The sequence below is a fragment of the Gracilinanus agilis genome, chromosome 3 (genome assembly GCF_016433145.1).
Source record: "Gracilinanus agilis isolate LMUSP501 chromosome 3, AgileGrace, whole genome shotgun sequence".
Classification (NCBI taxonomy): Eukaryota; Metazoa; Chordata; class Mammalia; order Didelphimorphia; family Didelphidae; genus Gracilinanus; species Gracilinanus agilis.
Window position 1 is genome coordinate 33,173,571 of NC_058132.1, and position 18,346 is coordinate 33,191,916.

General features: G+C 39.7%; 1 protein-coding gene across 1 annotated transcript; it reads left to right on the forward strand.

The window, feature by feature from the left end:
• Window positions 1-200: 200 nt before the first annotated feature.
• On the forward strand, window positions 201-18,109 carry RER1 (retention in endoplasmic reticulum sorting receptor 1). Its single transcript, XM_044667589.1, has 7 exons — window positions 201-363; window positions 4,258-4,345; window positions 8,815-8,919; window positions 14,301-14,400; window positions 15,573-15,651; window positions 16,326-16,461; window positions 17,278-18,109. Exons 2-7 carry the CDS (start codon window positions 4,265-4,267, stop codon window positions 17,365-17,367), a joined length of 591 nt encoding a protein of 196 aa, XP_044523524.1. The 5' UTR covers window positions 201-363; window positions 4,258-4,264; the 3' UTR covers window positions 17,368-18,109.
• The last annotated feature ends 237 nt before the right edge of the window (window positions 18,110-18,346 follow it).

Genomic DNA, 18,346 nt, shown 5'->3' on the forward strand with positions numbered 1-18,346 from the left:
GGTTAGGGGGTGGGGGGTGGGGGGAGGGAGGGAAAAAATAGACTTCCAGAGAGTTCACTGCGCCTGTGCGGCCCGCCCCCGGCTCCCTCTTCCTCTTTCTCTAGTCCCCGTAGGCGGCGGCGGGTCCTGCAGAGTCCAACGGCTCGGCTGCCGGCGCCGGAAGCGGAACTACCTGGCAGCCGGCAGACCCGCCTCCTGTGGGGCGCCATCTTGGATGCCCGGGAGGAGCGGCTGGGGGGCGGAAGTGCCGGGCGGCAGCCTCCCGAAGCCAGCGAACCGGCGGCGGCGGCAGGGCCGCTCCTCCTCCTCCTCCTTCCCGTGGCCCTGAGGGGAGTCGTGGCCCAGCCGCAGCGGCACAGCGAGGTGCGGGACTGGCGCTGGGGGAGGCGGGGCCTAGCGCGGGCCGGGGCCTGGGGCCTGGCCGGGGCCGGGCGGCTGCGTGGCGGCGGGGCCGGACTCGGGTCAGGGTTTAGGCTGAGGCCTAGCGCAACGCCGGCGGCTCCTCCTCCTCCTCTCCCGGGAGCTGACAGCCTGCTCGAGGCAGAGCTAGAGGCTGCAGCGGAGTCAGGACCCGGGTAGGGAGAGGAGGGGGAAAAGGGGAGGGATGGGTCGGCGACCGCGCCCCTCCCGGCCCGACCCAGCGGGGATGCCCGATGTCAGATCGGGGACTGTGGCCTGCGGATCTTCTGCGAGGCTCCTTGGACCGAGTGTCCGAAGGAGGCGGCATTAATCCTGGGAGTGAAACGTCACGTTTTTTCCTCCTTGCCGGGGTTGGCTGTAGTCTGGGTGAGCCCGGAGACCGAGCTTGTGCATTCGTGTGACTGCGCGTATGTGCGTGTGTGTGTGTTCGTGCGCGCGCGTGTGTGTGCGCGCGCGGGTCCGGGCACGCACGTGTGTAAACTGCGGTGGGGGCGTGAGGCAAGAGGCTCGCTGTGTGGTGTAGTATAGATACTGCACCAAGACTTTGGTGACACAGACAGACAGATAAGCACAGAATGTGGCAGTCTATCTAGTCTGTGTATACACATACATACATAACACAGGACACACCAAAAGAACAAAGCTTAGCATAGTGCCTGACACAGGGTAGGTGCTTAATAAACATTGATTGATAATACACATACTTACTACATATAATGTGTGTGCACATGTACATGCTGGGTATGCCTATGTATATGTGTACTCTAGTGGATGTATATGTATACTACATTTTATATATGGGATACTATAGTCATACATCTCTGTGTGCATGTGTGTATATACTGTGCCAAGACAGTCATTAAATCAATTTGAGCCCAGTCTCCCCCATAAACTGTGGATCATCATCTGTGGACTGAGAACATTTGGGAACTTCGTGTCTGGAGAGCTTAATTGTTTTAATAGGCTATGTGAACTACTGAGTTGCTAAAAAGGAAAAACAGTTGTCCAAGAAATGCCCTAATGTTGTAAAGGAGTTTTAGATAGTTATGTGGGCTCATTACTCAATCACAGCAGCAATGTTTGCCAAAGCAAAGGTAGTGGACTTCTGTTTGTAGCTTTGTTGCTCATAGATGGAGCTTAATAATGATTGGATTTAGTTTAATTTCTTCATTGGTCAAAACAGAGATTTTGCTTTTTGGAGCACTATAACTCAACACTATAGCTGTTAACATAAGCTGCTTGCTAAGTTTTATGAATCCTGTTATATTGGCTTTATTTCTTTAAATTTCAAAACAGAATAAACTTTTGGTATTTGGGGTTTACTTTAAAAAGCTTCGCTGTATGTAAAGCCTTCCCCTATTCATTAATGCAGTTGCCATAGAAATAAAGATATCAACTTAAATCTTTGAATTTTAAGATTTAAGCCCTCCAGTCATTCAATTTCTTTCTTCTTTTTTTTTTTTAAAGGTACTATTATAGCCTGTTCATCAGTCTGGAAATTCTTAGGACCTCTTTTATTTCTAAGACATATCAAAAGTCAAATATTATAACCTCAAACCTAAGACCCTTATCTGTAAAACAAATAGCTCAATTTATTTGTTCACTTCAGGAGCTAAAAATGACTCAAACCAGTGCTTGCTTTTAGTGAGATTCTTTTCCCCAAACTCTTCAAGTATGCTTCAAGTTGGAGATTCCTGAAATTTTCCAGTTCACTCTGGGATTTTAACCTGTTTGAAACATTCGTTGTTGGTATTTTGAAATTAGCTTTGCTTTTGTTTTTTTTTCTCCTTTAGGTAGAAAAGTCCTATAGACATTGCACCAAAAATTATTTTAAAAAATATCCTGAAGCATTTTGTCTTATGTCTTTATATTGTGAAATGCCCTTTGGAACAGGATTTAATGATTTTTCTCTCCCCTTGCCCAAGTAGTCATTGAATACCTTTTTAAAACTGAGTGAAGTTGTGGAGAAGATGCCCCCCAAATGCTTAACCATTTAATGCTTAACCACCAAAGAGGCCTTTTTGTAACCGTTCAGATACAGTGAAAGATAAGATAGTACCTTAGGTATTCAGATTTCTAGGCATTTTATCAAATATGTCACCCAGCAAGTTTTCTTTTTTAAACTGTCCCTGTTCCGAGGTACTGAGTAAGGATGACTTGAGGCCATGACACTTACTGTCTGACCTTGGGCAATTCACTTAATCCTGTTGGACTCAGTTTCCTCATCTGTGAAATGACCTGGAGAAGGAAATGGCAAACCACTCTAGTATCTTTGCTAAGAAAACCCCAAATGAGGTCATAAAGAGTTGGACATGATTGAAAAATGACTGAACAACAATTACCTAACTTAGAAAGTTTAAAAAAAATTTTTTTGAGAGAGCTAGCAACTTGTAATACTCACATTTGTCTAGAAAGTAAGTTTAAAAGGCTACAGAAATGATTAGAGCAAGCCTTTCTTGTCCTAGGCCTTTTTAGCCTCACTAAGTAGACCAGAACCATTACAAAAGTAATTCTATCCTAGACTTTAGCAGGTCTGGTAGGAAAGCTACTCCCAGATAACTGTTTATCCTACTTCTTTAGAACAGCTTTTTTGCCTCTTCTCAAATGTTAGTGAAATTGAAGTCTCTTCAAAAATGTCAGATACAACCTCAACACTTTTACTCATTAGTTTTATTTACCTAAAGCTGACATAGCTTTTATTATGATTGTGCAAGATTACTTTGTTCCACCCATGGGTGATAGATCCCGGAAGTAATAGTATAGATGAGTGTTTCAGAACTTTTTTAATCCTGTAAACTTGATGATGTGGCACTGTTGAACTGCTCAGAGTCCATCCTGATCTGTTTTAAAGATCTGAATCAATCCCCTGGAGCCAACAGATTTACATGGCAGAAATTGACTTTTAAAGGAATGTATTCCTAGTGGGGCATTTCTCTCTGATTAAAGAGTTTGATAAAGGGAGGGACTGGGTTAAGTTTTATTTCTGACTTTTTATTAGTGATAGGTGATGATAGACTTTTTTATTTTTAAAATGGGTACAGGCTATTATTATTAGGTCCCCCTATTGCTGAATAGCTTTCATTTAGGTTAGTCCTCAGTAGTTTCACAATAACCTAATGAAGTTGATAAGAAACAGATATTGTAGCTGTTGTTTTACCAAGTAGAAACCTGAGATACCTTCCAGGAAGTATAAGTGATATTTTGTCTTTAAAAGCTAAGAATGAAACTGATTTATAGAACAGAGAATCTTTGGTTTTCAGTAGAGGAAGTTGTTTTTAAATGCCATTTTTTATTTTTAAATTAGAAGAGGAAATTGTTTTTTCAGTATTTCTGTTTTTAAATTGCTATCCTCTTCTGTTTTTAACATCATTTCAAAAAATATCTCCCACTCTCCTGCCTAGTGGCCAATCTATTTTAAATTAAATTGTGTGTGTGTGTGTGTGTGTGTGTGTGTAGAGAGAGAGAGAGAATTTTGGGAAAGTCAGCAGGTTACAGATCCTAAATGCAATGCAAGCCGATACGTTTTGTATTTATTTCCTGAGATTGAGCAGATAGTCTTTATTTTAGAGAACCAAGAATCTGGTATATCTCAGTGCATCAAGATCACAATGGTAATCAAATTGCTAACTATGGGGCAGTTTATTTTCCCAGCCTATGAACCTTTTCCCACACCAACATAGAAAAGAATGTCTGTTGGTATTTACCTTAGAAGAAATATTGCTTGATTACTTTTATGCACCTACCAGGCACTTTTTATTGAGAATTAAACCTATATATATCACTGAGGCAAACATTCTGAGTTTCTTTAACTTATGAATACTTTGTATGTATTTGCAGCAACAGAATGTCCGAAGGAGACAGCGTTGGAGATTCTGTTCATGGGAAGCCTTCTGTGGTGTTTAGATTTTTCACAAGACTTGGACAGGTTTGTTTTATGTGGGTAATTGAAAGAGCAAATAATTGACTAATTACTTTGGACATTTATTTGTAATTGTATTCCCGAAATGGTTAATTACAGGTTTAAGGCACCTCTGAGTAGCATTGCCCACAGAAAAAGGGACAACCAATTTTTGAATTATTCTTTTTGTTTACATTTCATTTCCCCAAATGGTCTTATTGCTGTCCACAAAAAACTTTTATCCTAACTGATTTTTCCTGCATAGCTAAATCTTGCCCATCCTTTGAGATATGGTATAAATCTTTTCTCTAGGAAGTCCTTTCTCAGCCACTCTAGTCTACAAGGGTTTTTTCTTTGAACTCCTAAGGTTGTTGCATTCATTTAGTGTTTAGTTCCACTTTGAAAGGGGCCTCATATCATCATAAATTGTCATTTTTGTCTTGTGTTATTGAGAATTTTAGGGGTTTGGGTTCTCTAACAAGATTATAAGTTCTGTGATAACCAGAATGATATGTTTGTGTTTCTTTATCACTACTACAGCTACATGTGATAGACACTTGGTATACATTTGTGATAATTGTTTGACTAAGTGGTTTATTTGTTTAACAAACATTACATGCTGGGGAATATTTAGTGTAAGGGCTAGTGAGATGAGTACAGTGCAAAGGCAGATGTGTGAAGATGTTTGGGGCAAGGGTCACTTTCAGGAAAGAATTTAAGGAGAAGTGAGTGAATGGTGCCTTGGACACCTTGCTTATGTTTTGAAGTAAAGGAAGGACTTGGGTAGATAAAGATGGAGAAAGGAGGAATTACATTCCAGCTCTTTCCATTAGGGAGGAGATGACCAGAGATAATGAGAATGGTGGAGTATAGGGTGAGGTAGCAGATGGAAAGTAGTCCAGGTTACTTACAACATAGAATGCATGAAGGTGAAAGTACAAGGCCAGAAAGCAAGGTTGAAGCCACATTGTAGAGGGCCTTTGAAGGCCAGAATCAGAAGGTTCTACTTTGCTAGTATAAATATTAAAAATGATAAAGGCTGGTATAAATATATATATATTAGTATTTTAATTAAAGCCATGCTGATAGATAATTAGACCACGCGCTTGTAAGCATTCAAAACTGCTGCCTCCATTACTGTCTCGAGTCTGCTGGCCAAGAGACCACTCCCTCCTAACCCAGGAGATTATAAACTCCTCTCTGCGTCGTCGTAGGCCTCCCCATGCCCAAAGACCCGGAAACGGAAACCATTTGGACCATGTTGGATCACAGGAAATGTAGTTTTGATACATTTCCCCTGTCCATAGAAATATATACACTTTTAGATGGCATTTCCCAAATTTCACTTTTACACTAGGAAATAGGAAACCCCTAAAGATTCACTCAATGAGTCTCTGTCTCTTCATCTACTCTCCTATGATTTAGGCCCTCGTTACCACAAGGTTTGTTCTGCCGTAGCCTAATTGGTCTTCTTACCTCCACGCTTCCATTTTTCAGACAGTTTTCCAAGTATTCTTATGCAGAGAACTGGTCATGAATAACTCTGAGATCAGCCAGATTTCCCTGCCTGGCCTCTACAGGTCTGCTGTCATCTCATCCTTAGCTCCACCCACCCCCCTGCCCCACATATCTATTATATACATTGTGCCCCAGTCTTGTGTCTTTGCTCAGGTTGTCCTCTTTCCCTAGAATGCTTTTTCTCTCTCCTCATTAGAATTCTTAACCTTAAAAGCACAACTCAGATGCCACCTCTTCCAGGAAGTCTGTCCCTGTCCTTTGAGTTTGTGACAACTTTACTTCCCAAACTCAACTTAGCACTTGTTGTAACTCGCTCTTTGAGAAGGGCTGTCTTACCTAAAACTTTTTCTTTCTCTACATACAGCAGACATTTAATAAGTGTTTGTTGGAAGGATACCTTGGAGAACACAGAAGCTGTTCTGGAGGCTGTTAAAATAGTTTAAGAAGTGATGACTTGGAGGCAATAGGAGATGTCCTGGGTTCAAATGTGACCACAGACACTCTAGCTGTGTTACCCTGGGGAAGTCATTTAAACCCCAGCTGCCTAACCCTTTACCACTCTTCTGTCTTGGAACCAATATTTAGTATTGATTCTAAGACAGAAAGTAAGGGTTTTTAAAAAGAAAGAAGAAAAAGGAGAAGTGAAGACCTGAACAAGGATGATGCCTTCACAGTAAAGGTTGAGGGGACAGGTTGAAGAGATGTGGAGGCAGAATTGATGGTTTTAGTAAATGATATATTGAGAGAGGAGGAGTCAAGGGTGATACCTGTCTAACAGGATGGTGCTTTGAGGCAGATGTAAAGAAGGTTGGGGGAGGTAGGTGGTGAGATCAATCTGGGGTGTGTTGAATTTCAAGCCACTGACAGACTCTTCATTTGTTTATTTAGGAGAGGTGGCTAAGAGACGGTGAAATTAGAATTCAGGAAAGGTTGAGGGTATCCATTCAGAAACACTAAGTAAAAACTATGTGCAGAATGCTACTTTTAGGCTTGTAAGGGGGTTAACTTGGCATATTCCAGGCCTTGGAAGATTTAGCCCAAGGAAAGGGGCAAGGCATGACCAAATGATTGTACTGGATACTACATAAAAATGCATGCTAGAAAGTCATTAAGCAAAGAGTTAGCCTGATTTACAAGGCACCTACTGTGTGCCAGCCCCTGTGCTGTGTCCTAGGGATAAGAAGGCAAAATAGGAAACAGACTGTTTGCAAGGTTGAGTTTATGTCCTAAATGGGAGGCCTCTTGAGTGTATTCAGAATACAGAGAAAGAAAGTAAATACAAATAAAGACAAAGTAGTTACATTCAAGGGAGTTAAGGAAGCAGGACACTGGAAGTTAAACCTTCAGATTGGCCTTATGCTTGAGAGTATTTGTCATCTACGTAGAGACGATAAATGAAACCAAGGGAGTGGATATGGTCACCAGAGGAAGAATGTAGAGAGAAGGCCATAAAGACCTAGAGGAGGAGGGGAAACAAGCAAGTAGCAAAGGCCACAGGAGGAGTGGTCAGGGAGGGGAGGAAAACCATAAAGGTGCATTCCAAAAGCCAAGGAAGGAGATTCATCATCCAGAAGGATGGAGTAGTCTGCTTGGGTCAAATGCTACAGAGACTAGTCAAGATTAAGGATAGAAAAGGGGGCATTGGATGTGGCAGTAAGGACTCGCTGATCTTATGGAAACCTGTTTGAGAAGCCAGCCTAATGTAAAAGGGAGGGACGAATCTAGATAGATGTTGAGGAGAGAGGCATTGCTGAAGGAAGGTTTTGGCTTTAATATTGGGACACCTGTGCATGTTGATGTTTAGGCTCTCTGGCCAATAAAAATGAAACCACATTTCAAAGTACATTTGAATTGCACAAGTTCAGCCAACAATTTCATACAAGACATGCAAATTTATTTTAAAAACTTGGCTTTCAGGATTGAATCCAATCCTTGAATTTGCTGGCCCTCTGCTGTTAGTAGTGTTAAAGAGCATTAACATATTTGTAATTATATAATTATAATGTGTAATTATGTATAATGACATTTTTAATTAAGATTGCTGCTCCTTAGGATTTATATGCATATATATGTATTTGTATGAATATGTGTGAATATGTAATGATAGATAATTGGTCTCCAAATTGTATGTGTTTTTTCTACATTGAATAAAAATGAATTGAAGCGTCCATTTTCCCTTTTGAAGTATGCTGGGCCTAGCAATGAAATTCAGGAATTACATGAAATTATTTGGAAAAAAAAAAAGAAAAATTGAAATTATTTGAAAAAAATTACTTAATGAATTAGATTGTTTCATTTCAAGTTTTGTTTTTTTTGGTATTTCATTAATTGATAACCTTGAACTTTGCTGATGAATTTTTAATAGCAAAATCCATGTTTATTTTTTTGTTGTGGATTCATTTGTGATCTAATTGGTGTGTGTGTGTGTGTGTGTGTAAAGATGAGTGAAGGGGGCAGCTAATGGATAAGAGAGCCAGGCCCAGAGACAGAAAGTCCTGGGCTCAAATTTGGCCTCAGAACTTGCTAGCTGTGTGACCCTGGGCAAGTCACTTAACCCCCATTGCCTAGCCCAGGGGTCGACAACCTTTTTGGCCATGAGAGCCATAAATGCCACATTTTTAAAAATGTAATTTCGTGAGAGCCATACAGTGCTCACAGTGCAGCTCCTGTAACAGCACCTGAAAAAAAATGGACTTTATGGCTCCTGCAGAAAGAGCCATATCTGGCCCTCAAAAGAGCCAGATATGGCTCAAGAGCCATACTTTGCCGACCCCTGGCCTAGCCCTTACCACTCTTCTACCTTGGAACTAATACCAGTATTAATTCTAAGACTGAAGGTAAGGGTTTAAAAAAAAAAAAAAGATGAAGTATGTTTCTGATGCATTGTTATGTAGCAAAAATAAGATTTATACTAAAGCAAAACCTTAACAGAAGTTATAGTAGCTACATGATATATTTTAACCATTTTGTCGTTTTAGATATACCAGTCCTGGTTAGACAAATCTACTCCTTATACAGCTGTGCGATGGGTTGTAACTTTGGGACTAAGTTTCATCTACATGATTAGAGTTTATCTATTACAGGTAGGTGAGAACTGGGCAGCTAGGTGACTCAGTGGGTAGAGTGCCAGGCCTGGAGACAGGAGGTCTTGAGTTCAAATATGACATTACACTCTTCCTAGCTGTGTCACTAGTTAAGTGATAAATCAATTAAAGCCAATTGCTTAGCCTTTACTGCCCTTCTGCTTTAGAAGAATACCTCAGTATCAGTTCTTAGATGGAAGATAAGGGTTAAAAAAAATGGATATCTAACTAATATCTTATTTAAAGCAAGATTATTTGGGGCCGTGTTGAATATTATTATATAATTGAATTGTATATTAGGATAGCAGATGCTTAATATATGCTCATTGATTTATTTATGTTGGATAGGCAGCTCAGTTGCTGTTTTTCAGTAATCATTCAATTTCAATGAATATCTCTTAAAAGTCTGTCTCATTCAATTTTTTTCGTTGATTTTTTTCACTGTTATCATAGCCTAGTACATTGTTACTTAAGCCTGTAGTGTGTGTATTTTACCTTAATACTTTAGGCCAGAGATGGCATTTAAGATCTGGATTCAGGTAAAATTATGACCTCATAAGCCAGTAACTCTTATGAAGTAAGTGTTAGTCTTTATTTTACTGTCTTTCCTGAATCTAGCATCTTCACATTCTTTTAACATTATCATACAAGACTTAACCTGCCTCACAATAAATCTTTGATAAGGCAGAAAATTAGGTTGAAGAAAAACAGGGTATAATGTAAGAAAATTCTGTTGCATTGTTTTTTTTTTTTTAATGAAAAGTTAGTGAAGGCCTTTTAAAAAATGAATGTCAAAATTTCAGATAGGAAAGAGGTTCTCTCTGGCCATCTAACCCAAACCATAACAGAAAGAGTCCCTCTCTATCCCACCTAATCAGTGGGTTGTCCAGCCTTCATTTGAAGGCCTCCAGGGAGGGAAACCTACTTCTTAAGGCAGCCTGTTTGACTTTTGGTTGCTGAAGTGGTTGGAAAGTTTTGGCATGTATCAAGCCTTAGTTTGTACTTTGGCCACTTCTTCCTCTTGTACCTACATGTGACCTCTGGGGCCAAATAGAACTGTCAAGTCTCTTGCAGTTGTTGTGCCCCCTTCTCAGTCCTTTCATTTTCAGGGTAAACATTCTCAGTCTTTCAGCTTATTCTCATCCAACGTCCCCCTCAAGCTCCTCACCATCCCACTTGCCCCTTCTGGTTTGTCTGAAAATTTAGCGGTTATGTTTTAACAGTGTGGTACCTTGAGCTGCCTCCAGATGTGGTTCAGCAAGAGCTGAGTGTGTCCTGGCTTCACCTCTCAGCATGGCCCAGACCCTCTTTACCCTTTAGTAAACCTTGGACCTTGTCCACTAAGGCACAGGGCTTTTTCAGAAAAACGTTCTATAGCCATGACTTTGCCATTTTGTTCTTCTGAAATGGATTATGTGAACCCAAATGTAAGATTCCACATTTATTCTTATTGAATTTCATGCTGTTAGAATAAGCCTAGGGATTTGGCTAGTACAGATTTTGAATCCTGATAGTTGTTCATTGTATCATCTTTGAGAATTGTCATTGCCACATTTGATGAGCTTGCTTTCCCTATCTTTTTACTCACATGATTGGTAAAGATAAAGGGTAAAGGGCTTGGTGCTGATTCATGGGGGATTCTACTCTCCATAGTGGCATCAAACTATTAATAGCTACTCTTTTGATCCAACCATTCAGACAATAAATGTTTTTCTTTGGATTACCTCGCATTTAACATTGTTCCTTCAAGGCCCAACTTGGACCACCATCTCTCTTTATAGTAATAATAAAAGTAGTGGTAGTACTAAAAATATAATAGTATTTCATAGTGCTTCCTAGGTGCCAGGCACTCTGCTGTGTGCACTTTACAATTATCATTTCATTTGATACAACCACCCAGAGAAGAAGGTGCTGTTATCCCCATTTTTTAAATGGGGGAACTGAGGCCAACAGCATTAAATGACTTGCCCAGGGTCACATAGCTAATAAATGTTTTAAGTCAAATTTGAACTCAGATCTTCCTGACACCAGACTTGGCACTAAGTGCCACCAGCTGACTCAAGTGAGCTCAGAATTTCATAGCCCTTTTCCTGCCTCATTTTTGCCTGTCCCACATGTCTCTCTCTCCTTCCCTTATTTGTATTTGTGTCATCCCCTCTTCACCTTCACATCCCACCCACCCACACACATTTTGTATTCATCCTCCTTCTGGGCAAGGTCTTCTGGCTTTCACCTTTGTGTCCCTAGCATGTGGCAGGCACTTAATACGTTCTTGTTTAATTCAATTTTAATTTCCAAATACTTTTTTCTAGTTAAGATGTCAAATTAAACAAAAATATAACAGATCATCGTTTCTCTTGTCAGTTCCAGACTTCGAGAATGCTAATATTCTCTAAATGAGCTAGCCACAAAGTCTGCAATGCCTCATTTTGAACTGTTAAGGAAGGGCAGCTACAAAGCACAGTGGATAGAATGCCAGCCCTGGAGACAGGAGAACCTAGATTCACATGTTCATAGACCTGATTGTATGACCCTGGGCAAGTCAAATAACCTAGATTGCCCAGCCCTTGCTACACTTCTGTCTTAGAATTGATACTAAGATAGAAGGTAAAGGTTTTAAAAAAAACAACAGTCAAGTTCATTTTGCCACAAGTTGTCCTTGCATGTATCATAATGTAAACTTAGAATCATGAGCTTATTAGGGGTTGTAGTTGTAAGGAACAGAGTATAGGTTTCTGAGACATTTTTATATTTGTAGTTAGTTACTTGCTTTATTGAGTGATTATAAAGTTTTCCGTTGGTATGACAGATTTAAAAACCACCTGGGCTATAATTTTCTTATCTAGTAGTCATTTTAATTTAAACAGCATGAGTGCACCTCGAGGTGTTGAAAGGTGAAAAATCAGATTAAATGGACATTTCATATTCTTGGAAAGTTATTTCCACTAAGGACAGTTGAGTATTTTGTTCCTTAGACTGATGAGTTTGTCATAAGGTGCATTAGGGACGTTAGGATTCAGAATAGAAAAGGAGATCCAGGGCAACCCTGGCATTTTAGGAATGGGGAAATGGAGGTCTAGGCAAGGGAGGAAGGAACCTGTATAGAATCCTACAGGAATGCTTAGTGGAACATTGATCCTGAACCAAGGTCTCCACCATGTCATGTGGAATCTGATCCAGGAGGAAAATGTTGACTTGATACTCTTGGGAAATCAACTGCTCAGCTCAGTCACTAACTCAGAGATCTTTCCTTGTCATTCTCCCCTCCTCCCTCCCCCCCCCCCCCAGCATAGAGAGTTTTTACTCAGTGAGTATGTGTGACATGATGACTGAAAAAAAGTTGCCCTTGAACTACCCATATGTGTGTAGGTCAATTAGAGAGAAAACTACTTTTTAGAGAGAAATGTTATCTTAATGAAAGTGCTGCTACCATAATAGCAGTAACCATGAGGTTCAAATAACTATAGATCAAAGCCTGTTCAAGCCACCAGGTATTGATGAAACACCTGCCATGTGCCAGGCACTGAGGATAAAGAGAAAGGCAACAAGCAGACAGTCTCCGCCCTCTAGGAGTCACAGCCTGATGGGCTTTGGGGGTGGAAGTAGCAACATGTTACCTCCTTTGTATACCTTGTATGAACAGGGTAAAGCCCGGGTCTCTTGGAGATAAGAGATGGCATCCTTAGAATAAATACCAAGATGAGACTAACCATTGAACAAAAACAGGGCCTCACCTCCATAGCCTACTGATAACCAGCAGTTCTTAATATAATTCAAGGATAGACTTATTTTGTAAGACAGTCCCAAAAGAAGGGACAACAGATAGTTTTTATCGGGGCAGCTAGGCAATGTGGCTTCAGATACTCCCTAGCTGTGTGGCCCTGGGTAAGTCACTTAATCCCCATTGTCCAGCCCTTCCTGCTCTTCAAACATGGTATTGATTCTAAGATAGAAGGTAAAGGTTTTTTTGTTTGTTTTGTTTTGTTTTGTTTTTAAGATTTTTTTCTTTAAATAATGAAACAATATTATAGGATGCAAGTTTGAGTTGGACCAGCTGTGAATCTGAGTCTGTCAATATGATTAGGAAATCATTTCACTTCTTGGGCCCATCTGAAAAATGAGGGGGATTGAAATAGATCCTTTAAAGCCCCTTTCCGTTTCTAAAATATTTTGAGTCTTATTAAAAGCTTGACTCTAACAGGAAAAAAAACCTAATAATGCCGAGAGGAATTCTTAGGAAATTTTATTTCTGTGACTTTTGCTAGAATGATATGCTCTGACCAGTACTATTCCCATAGATCTTTAAGAGAGACTTTTTGCAAAAGAAAGATATCTTTTGTAAGGTCAGTAAGAAATAGGAGACTGAGTGTGGTTGAAGTCTTTATTTTCACCCTTGGCTTCAGTAGCATTGAACTATCATAATTACATCTTAAATACTGCACTTAACTTTATGTGCTTCAGTTAATACGGTTAGAAACCATACTATTTTCTCTTTGGATAAACTTGATATTATGAAAATGATTTTGTTTAAAAGCAAACCTGAGGCAGGCAGGTATTGTCTTAAGTCCTTGCTTCTATCTTTTCCTCTCATTGAAGAGGTTTTAAAAAGTCCTTCTGATTTCCTGGTTCTAGTTTTCCATCTGAACAAAGAATACATTTTACAGTTTATTTACAATGTATACATGAGTTTGGAACTAGCTTATTAATTTCTGAGTTTAATGTACATAATCATAATGATATCATAGTTATTATCAACCACCTCATGTGTGCCAGTCACACAAATGAAGAGCTTTGTAAATATTATTTCATTTGACCCTTAACAGTTCTCGAAGGGAAGTGCTATTATTATCTCCATCTTACAGCTGAGGAAACTGAGGCAAACAGGTGCCTTGCCCAGGGTCACAAAGCTTAATATCTACAACCATATTTGAATGCAGATCTCTCCGATTCCAGGCCCCAATCTATATCCACTGTGCCACCTAGCTGCCATCTTTTCTAATATTTCTGATTCTTAATACTAGTCTTTGTTTTTCAAAGTTCTACATTTGCTTGAGAGGAGGGTATAGATTAAGACCTAATGATTTCCTTGAAAAGTTTTGCAATTTGGGTTCTGGGTTGTCTACCCCAGCAAAGTAGCAAGGTTTGTAAGTTAGCCTGAAATCAATGCTGTATGGATTCCTCATGTGTCATATAACTTTATTATGATGGCAACTCCACATGAGCCAATAGTTTATGATTTAGTCAGAGAAAATATTTCCAAGACTCCAACAACCACCATAACAACAACAACAAATCCTTAGAAAAGAAAAGCCTCAATTAGGTTGGTCTAGTTGTTGAACGGTACAGACTTTCCCTGACCTTTTTTTGTTTTGTTCTCTCAGGGTTGGTACATTGTGACATACGCCTTGGGAATCTACCACCTCAATCTTTTCATAGCTTTTCTTTCGCCAAAGGTAGATCCCTCCTTAATGGAAGATTCAGGTATGTCTGGGCATGGTTGGTGGTAGAGAACTGGTGAAATCCCTCATTACTAGAGACTCAAACTGTCTCATTTCCTCTTGGCAGTTAAAGCCTTAGCTTAGGTTTTTGTTACTAGGAGTGGTAGTTTACAGTATCTGCCCTTCCTTCCATCTCATCACCCTGGGTGTTGGCATCAGCTACATTGTTTACTTTTTTCTAGTTGGTAAAGTAGACAGACAGCCGCTTCATTAAATCGTAAAACACACTTGTCAGTCTGTGTCAGTGACCCAGAAACAAGTTAGCCTTACTTGGGCTTTCCAGTTTCCAGATTAATTATTTGTATTTGAAAACTGAATGGCTCTTTGGGAGTCCCATGTCATACAAAATGGGGTTTGAGTGCTACGTAAAGCAGCTGCTGGGCTCACTGTTCCATGATTATCCAGTGTCTTCTGCCCTCACTCTGCCTAGCTGCCCTGCAGAAGCAGGTTGTGGATAAGGAAAGGGAGAATGGAGGACCCCTTCATCCCAGCCCTATTGCTGGAAAATCAGTTATGAAGGAACTTTTTCTTAGTATGGGAAGAAGAGAGCAGTCTTTGAGAGTTTAACCAGAGCTTGTCATTTTATCGAAAGGCTCACTTTCAGTTCTGCTCTTTTATCCAAAAAGGTGATTAGATTTTGTCTCCCTCTTAGAACATTGATGTTTGAACAAACCTAGAATCCTCTTTTATTGAATGATGGCATTGGAAAGATAGGTAAAGAATGAGGGAGCTTGCAAGATTTCTATTTGTTACTCACTTGAGTCTTGAAATGTATTGAATAGGATCAGTTTTTTGTTTCATGTGGTCCTTATTGCACTCTAAGTTGTTATGTCATCAATTGTTTTGTAAATGGAATAAATGTAAAATTTAAGATGCCCTCGGGGAGCTGACACAGAATACAAATGTCTTCATGTAACTCAGTAGTATATATTTTTTTAAAACAAAAGCAATTTTTAAAGTGAGTAACCTTTTCCCTGATGTATGATGTTTGCAATGACTTACTTATTTTAGTAGTAGTCATTTTTAGTAGATTATCCAAGTAATAGATTTTAGTATTTAAGTGGATTTAAGATACATTTTAATTGTGATAGCATTCTGAATGTTGCTGCTTTGAAAGGAGGATTTCTCACCTTAAATTTACATGACACTTTGTAGATGAAGGTCCTTCCTTACCAACAAAACAAAATGAGGAATTTCGTCCTTTCATTCGAAGGCTTCCAGAATTTAAATTTTGGTAAGTGAATTCTCTACCTTTAATTTTGAGCCAGTCACACTGAAATGTAAACATAAAGGCTGGAGTCATCATTTTGGTTCCATGCATTTCCAGACTTCTGCATTGTCTTGACCGAATAAATCTTTCATTTAATGTTGGCGTTTAAGGGACTAATTGTAATTCCACTTATCCCTAGGTACAAAAACAAACAAAGACCAGGACCATAAATGGAGGGTTGTTTTTTTTTGTGTGTGTGTAACCAGTGCCATTACTATGCTGAATATATATAGGCAGTATTTCTCAATCAACATCAGTAAAAATGTGGTCGTGGGTACTGTTCTCAGTCTAAAGTGCTGCCAGAAACCCATTGATTTTGGTAAGAGTTCAGCTTTGACCAAGTACCATGGTGCCATTTTTATGTTTCTGCTCAAATTGAAAAATTTGACATGAGATGTCAAGGAATAAAGTTTGACGAGGTGATATATTTGTGGTCAGATAGGTAGTACTTTATGCTATTAAATAGAGGAGAAAGATGATGACATTTTGAGAAGCTCTTCCCAGAGTAGATTTCCATTCATTGCAAGCTGTGAGATTGTTGGCATTTATAAAGGCACAGGCACTGTGGCTGAGCCCTGCTGCCAGGCCCTGGCTGACGTGCCGACAGCTGCATTCATCTTTTCTCTCTTGGCTTTTAGGCACTCTGCCACAAAGGGCATTCTTGTTGCTATGATCTGTACGTTTTTTGATGCTTTCAATGTCCCAGTGTTCTGGCCGATCCTTGTGATGTACTTTGTCATGCTTTTCTGTATCACCATGAAGAGGCAAATAAAGGTAAGACACAATAAGCAAACATTGGACTGTGCTCTGGCACCAAGGGAAAGTGGACTGTCTAGGAGCCTTCAGAAGAGATGCTAGTACTAGGCTACAGTTTTCAATTGAGTAGGTTGCATTTTATATACCTACTACAGGTCAGATGCTATGAAAGTGAGAGTCCCTGCCCTTAAAGAATTTATAATTATTGCAAGTTCAAAACATACAAACAATATGAGATAATTTGGAATGGGATCTTAAGAGATTGAAAAATCAGGAAATACTTAGAGGGTGGTGTTTAAGCTGACCCTTGAAGAAACTTGGGAGTTCAGAGAGGCAGAGGTAGGGAGGGCACTTAATGGTGAGGGGTGCATCAGTAATATAACTGATGGAAAGTTAATTTTTTTGGAGTGGTATGGTAACCATCTTTTACCTGTTGGTAAATTACTTAGCCCCTCACTGTGTCTGGCTGCTCTGACCATATTACCAATCATTAGGAACTTTTAGGACATGGAATTTGCCACTTGGGAATTATACATGTTGTGGCCAGTGTTTTCATCTTATACTGTGGCACCTTGTGTCAGGCTTTGCTGGCCCCCTTCACCTTCTCTCCCAACTCTGAAACAACTTCCTGCAGGATGTAGACTATTGTGCCTCAATAATCCAGATAGATGGCATTGTACTGTTGTGATGGTGAGAAGAGTTGGGACATATTTACTTGCATTTCTCCCATCTAAAAGGTGCCAAAAGTACATAAAGGGTTTGATCATGTGGGTTTTTCAGGGGATGTTGGGAAACTTTGTACCTGTGAGTAATGGAATTATCTTTCTTTTGCAGCATATGATAAAATACAGGTATATACCATTCACACATGGGAAGAGGAAATACAAAGGGAAGGAAGACATGGGGAAGACATTTGCTAGTTAGAATCTGAACTGACCCTGTTGCCACATAATCCGAGAAGAACCGTTTTGAGCCATTGTAACAATGCCTTTTTTCTTCATATAAAGTAGTTGATTACGAGGGAGTCGAAATTTTCTTTGTAAAAAGAATCTTCAATTATTTGTAACTGAAATGTCAGAGAGGTTCTTGAAGACGCTGGCATTTAAACCAAATTGCATCGAGTTCATTTTTCGGTCATGTCACGTGTTTCAGTCTGAAGGGATTCTGGTAGACTGCAACAGTAGCTGGACAGTCTTATGTTAAGGTGACGGTTCTGCGTTGCCATCACGCTCCGTTTGCATGGCCCTCAAGTGCTTCGAGTGTGAGTGGGGAAGGAGGGAGGGAAGCATGCTGGGAGCTGCTTTTTGCTTCCTAAGTGGTGCAGTGTTCCTGGGGATGTCTCTAAGGCATCCTCAGGATACAGTTGACAACCTTCAGTTGTCTGGGCACATGCATGATATTTGGGGGCCATAATCAAGTCATTGAATAGTAGATCTGATGATAAATTGAATGCTGCCTTTTTCCTAAAGAACTTAACATTTTAAAGGTGATTTTCAAGTAACCGTGTATGGGGATCTAATGCCAGTTTCCTAATTGCATCTTACTAAAGATGTTTAAAGTTCGGCTCTTTTCATAATGACTCAAAACTTTGTTCTTAATGACCATGATTTCTTTTGAGGGCCCTGAATTATAAATATATAAATATATATATTTTCATTGTTTGAAATTATTTTGACACATTTCTTTGATACCTAAAAGAAGTGGGGTTGGCTTTGTTTTGGGTTTTATCTTATTTTATTTTGGTTTGGTTTTTGGATTACCTTCATTCCTTTACTCATCCCCTTCAGAACTCAACACAAATGGCAGTAACAGACCAATTTTGTGGGTTTTAACACATAGCTTTTTGTTTTCTATGGAAAAAAAATAGAACTATGACCTGCATGTAAACTTTTTTGATGTGATA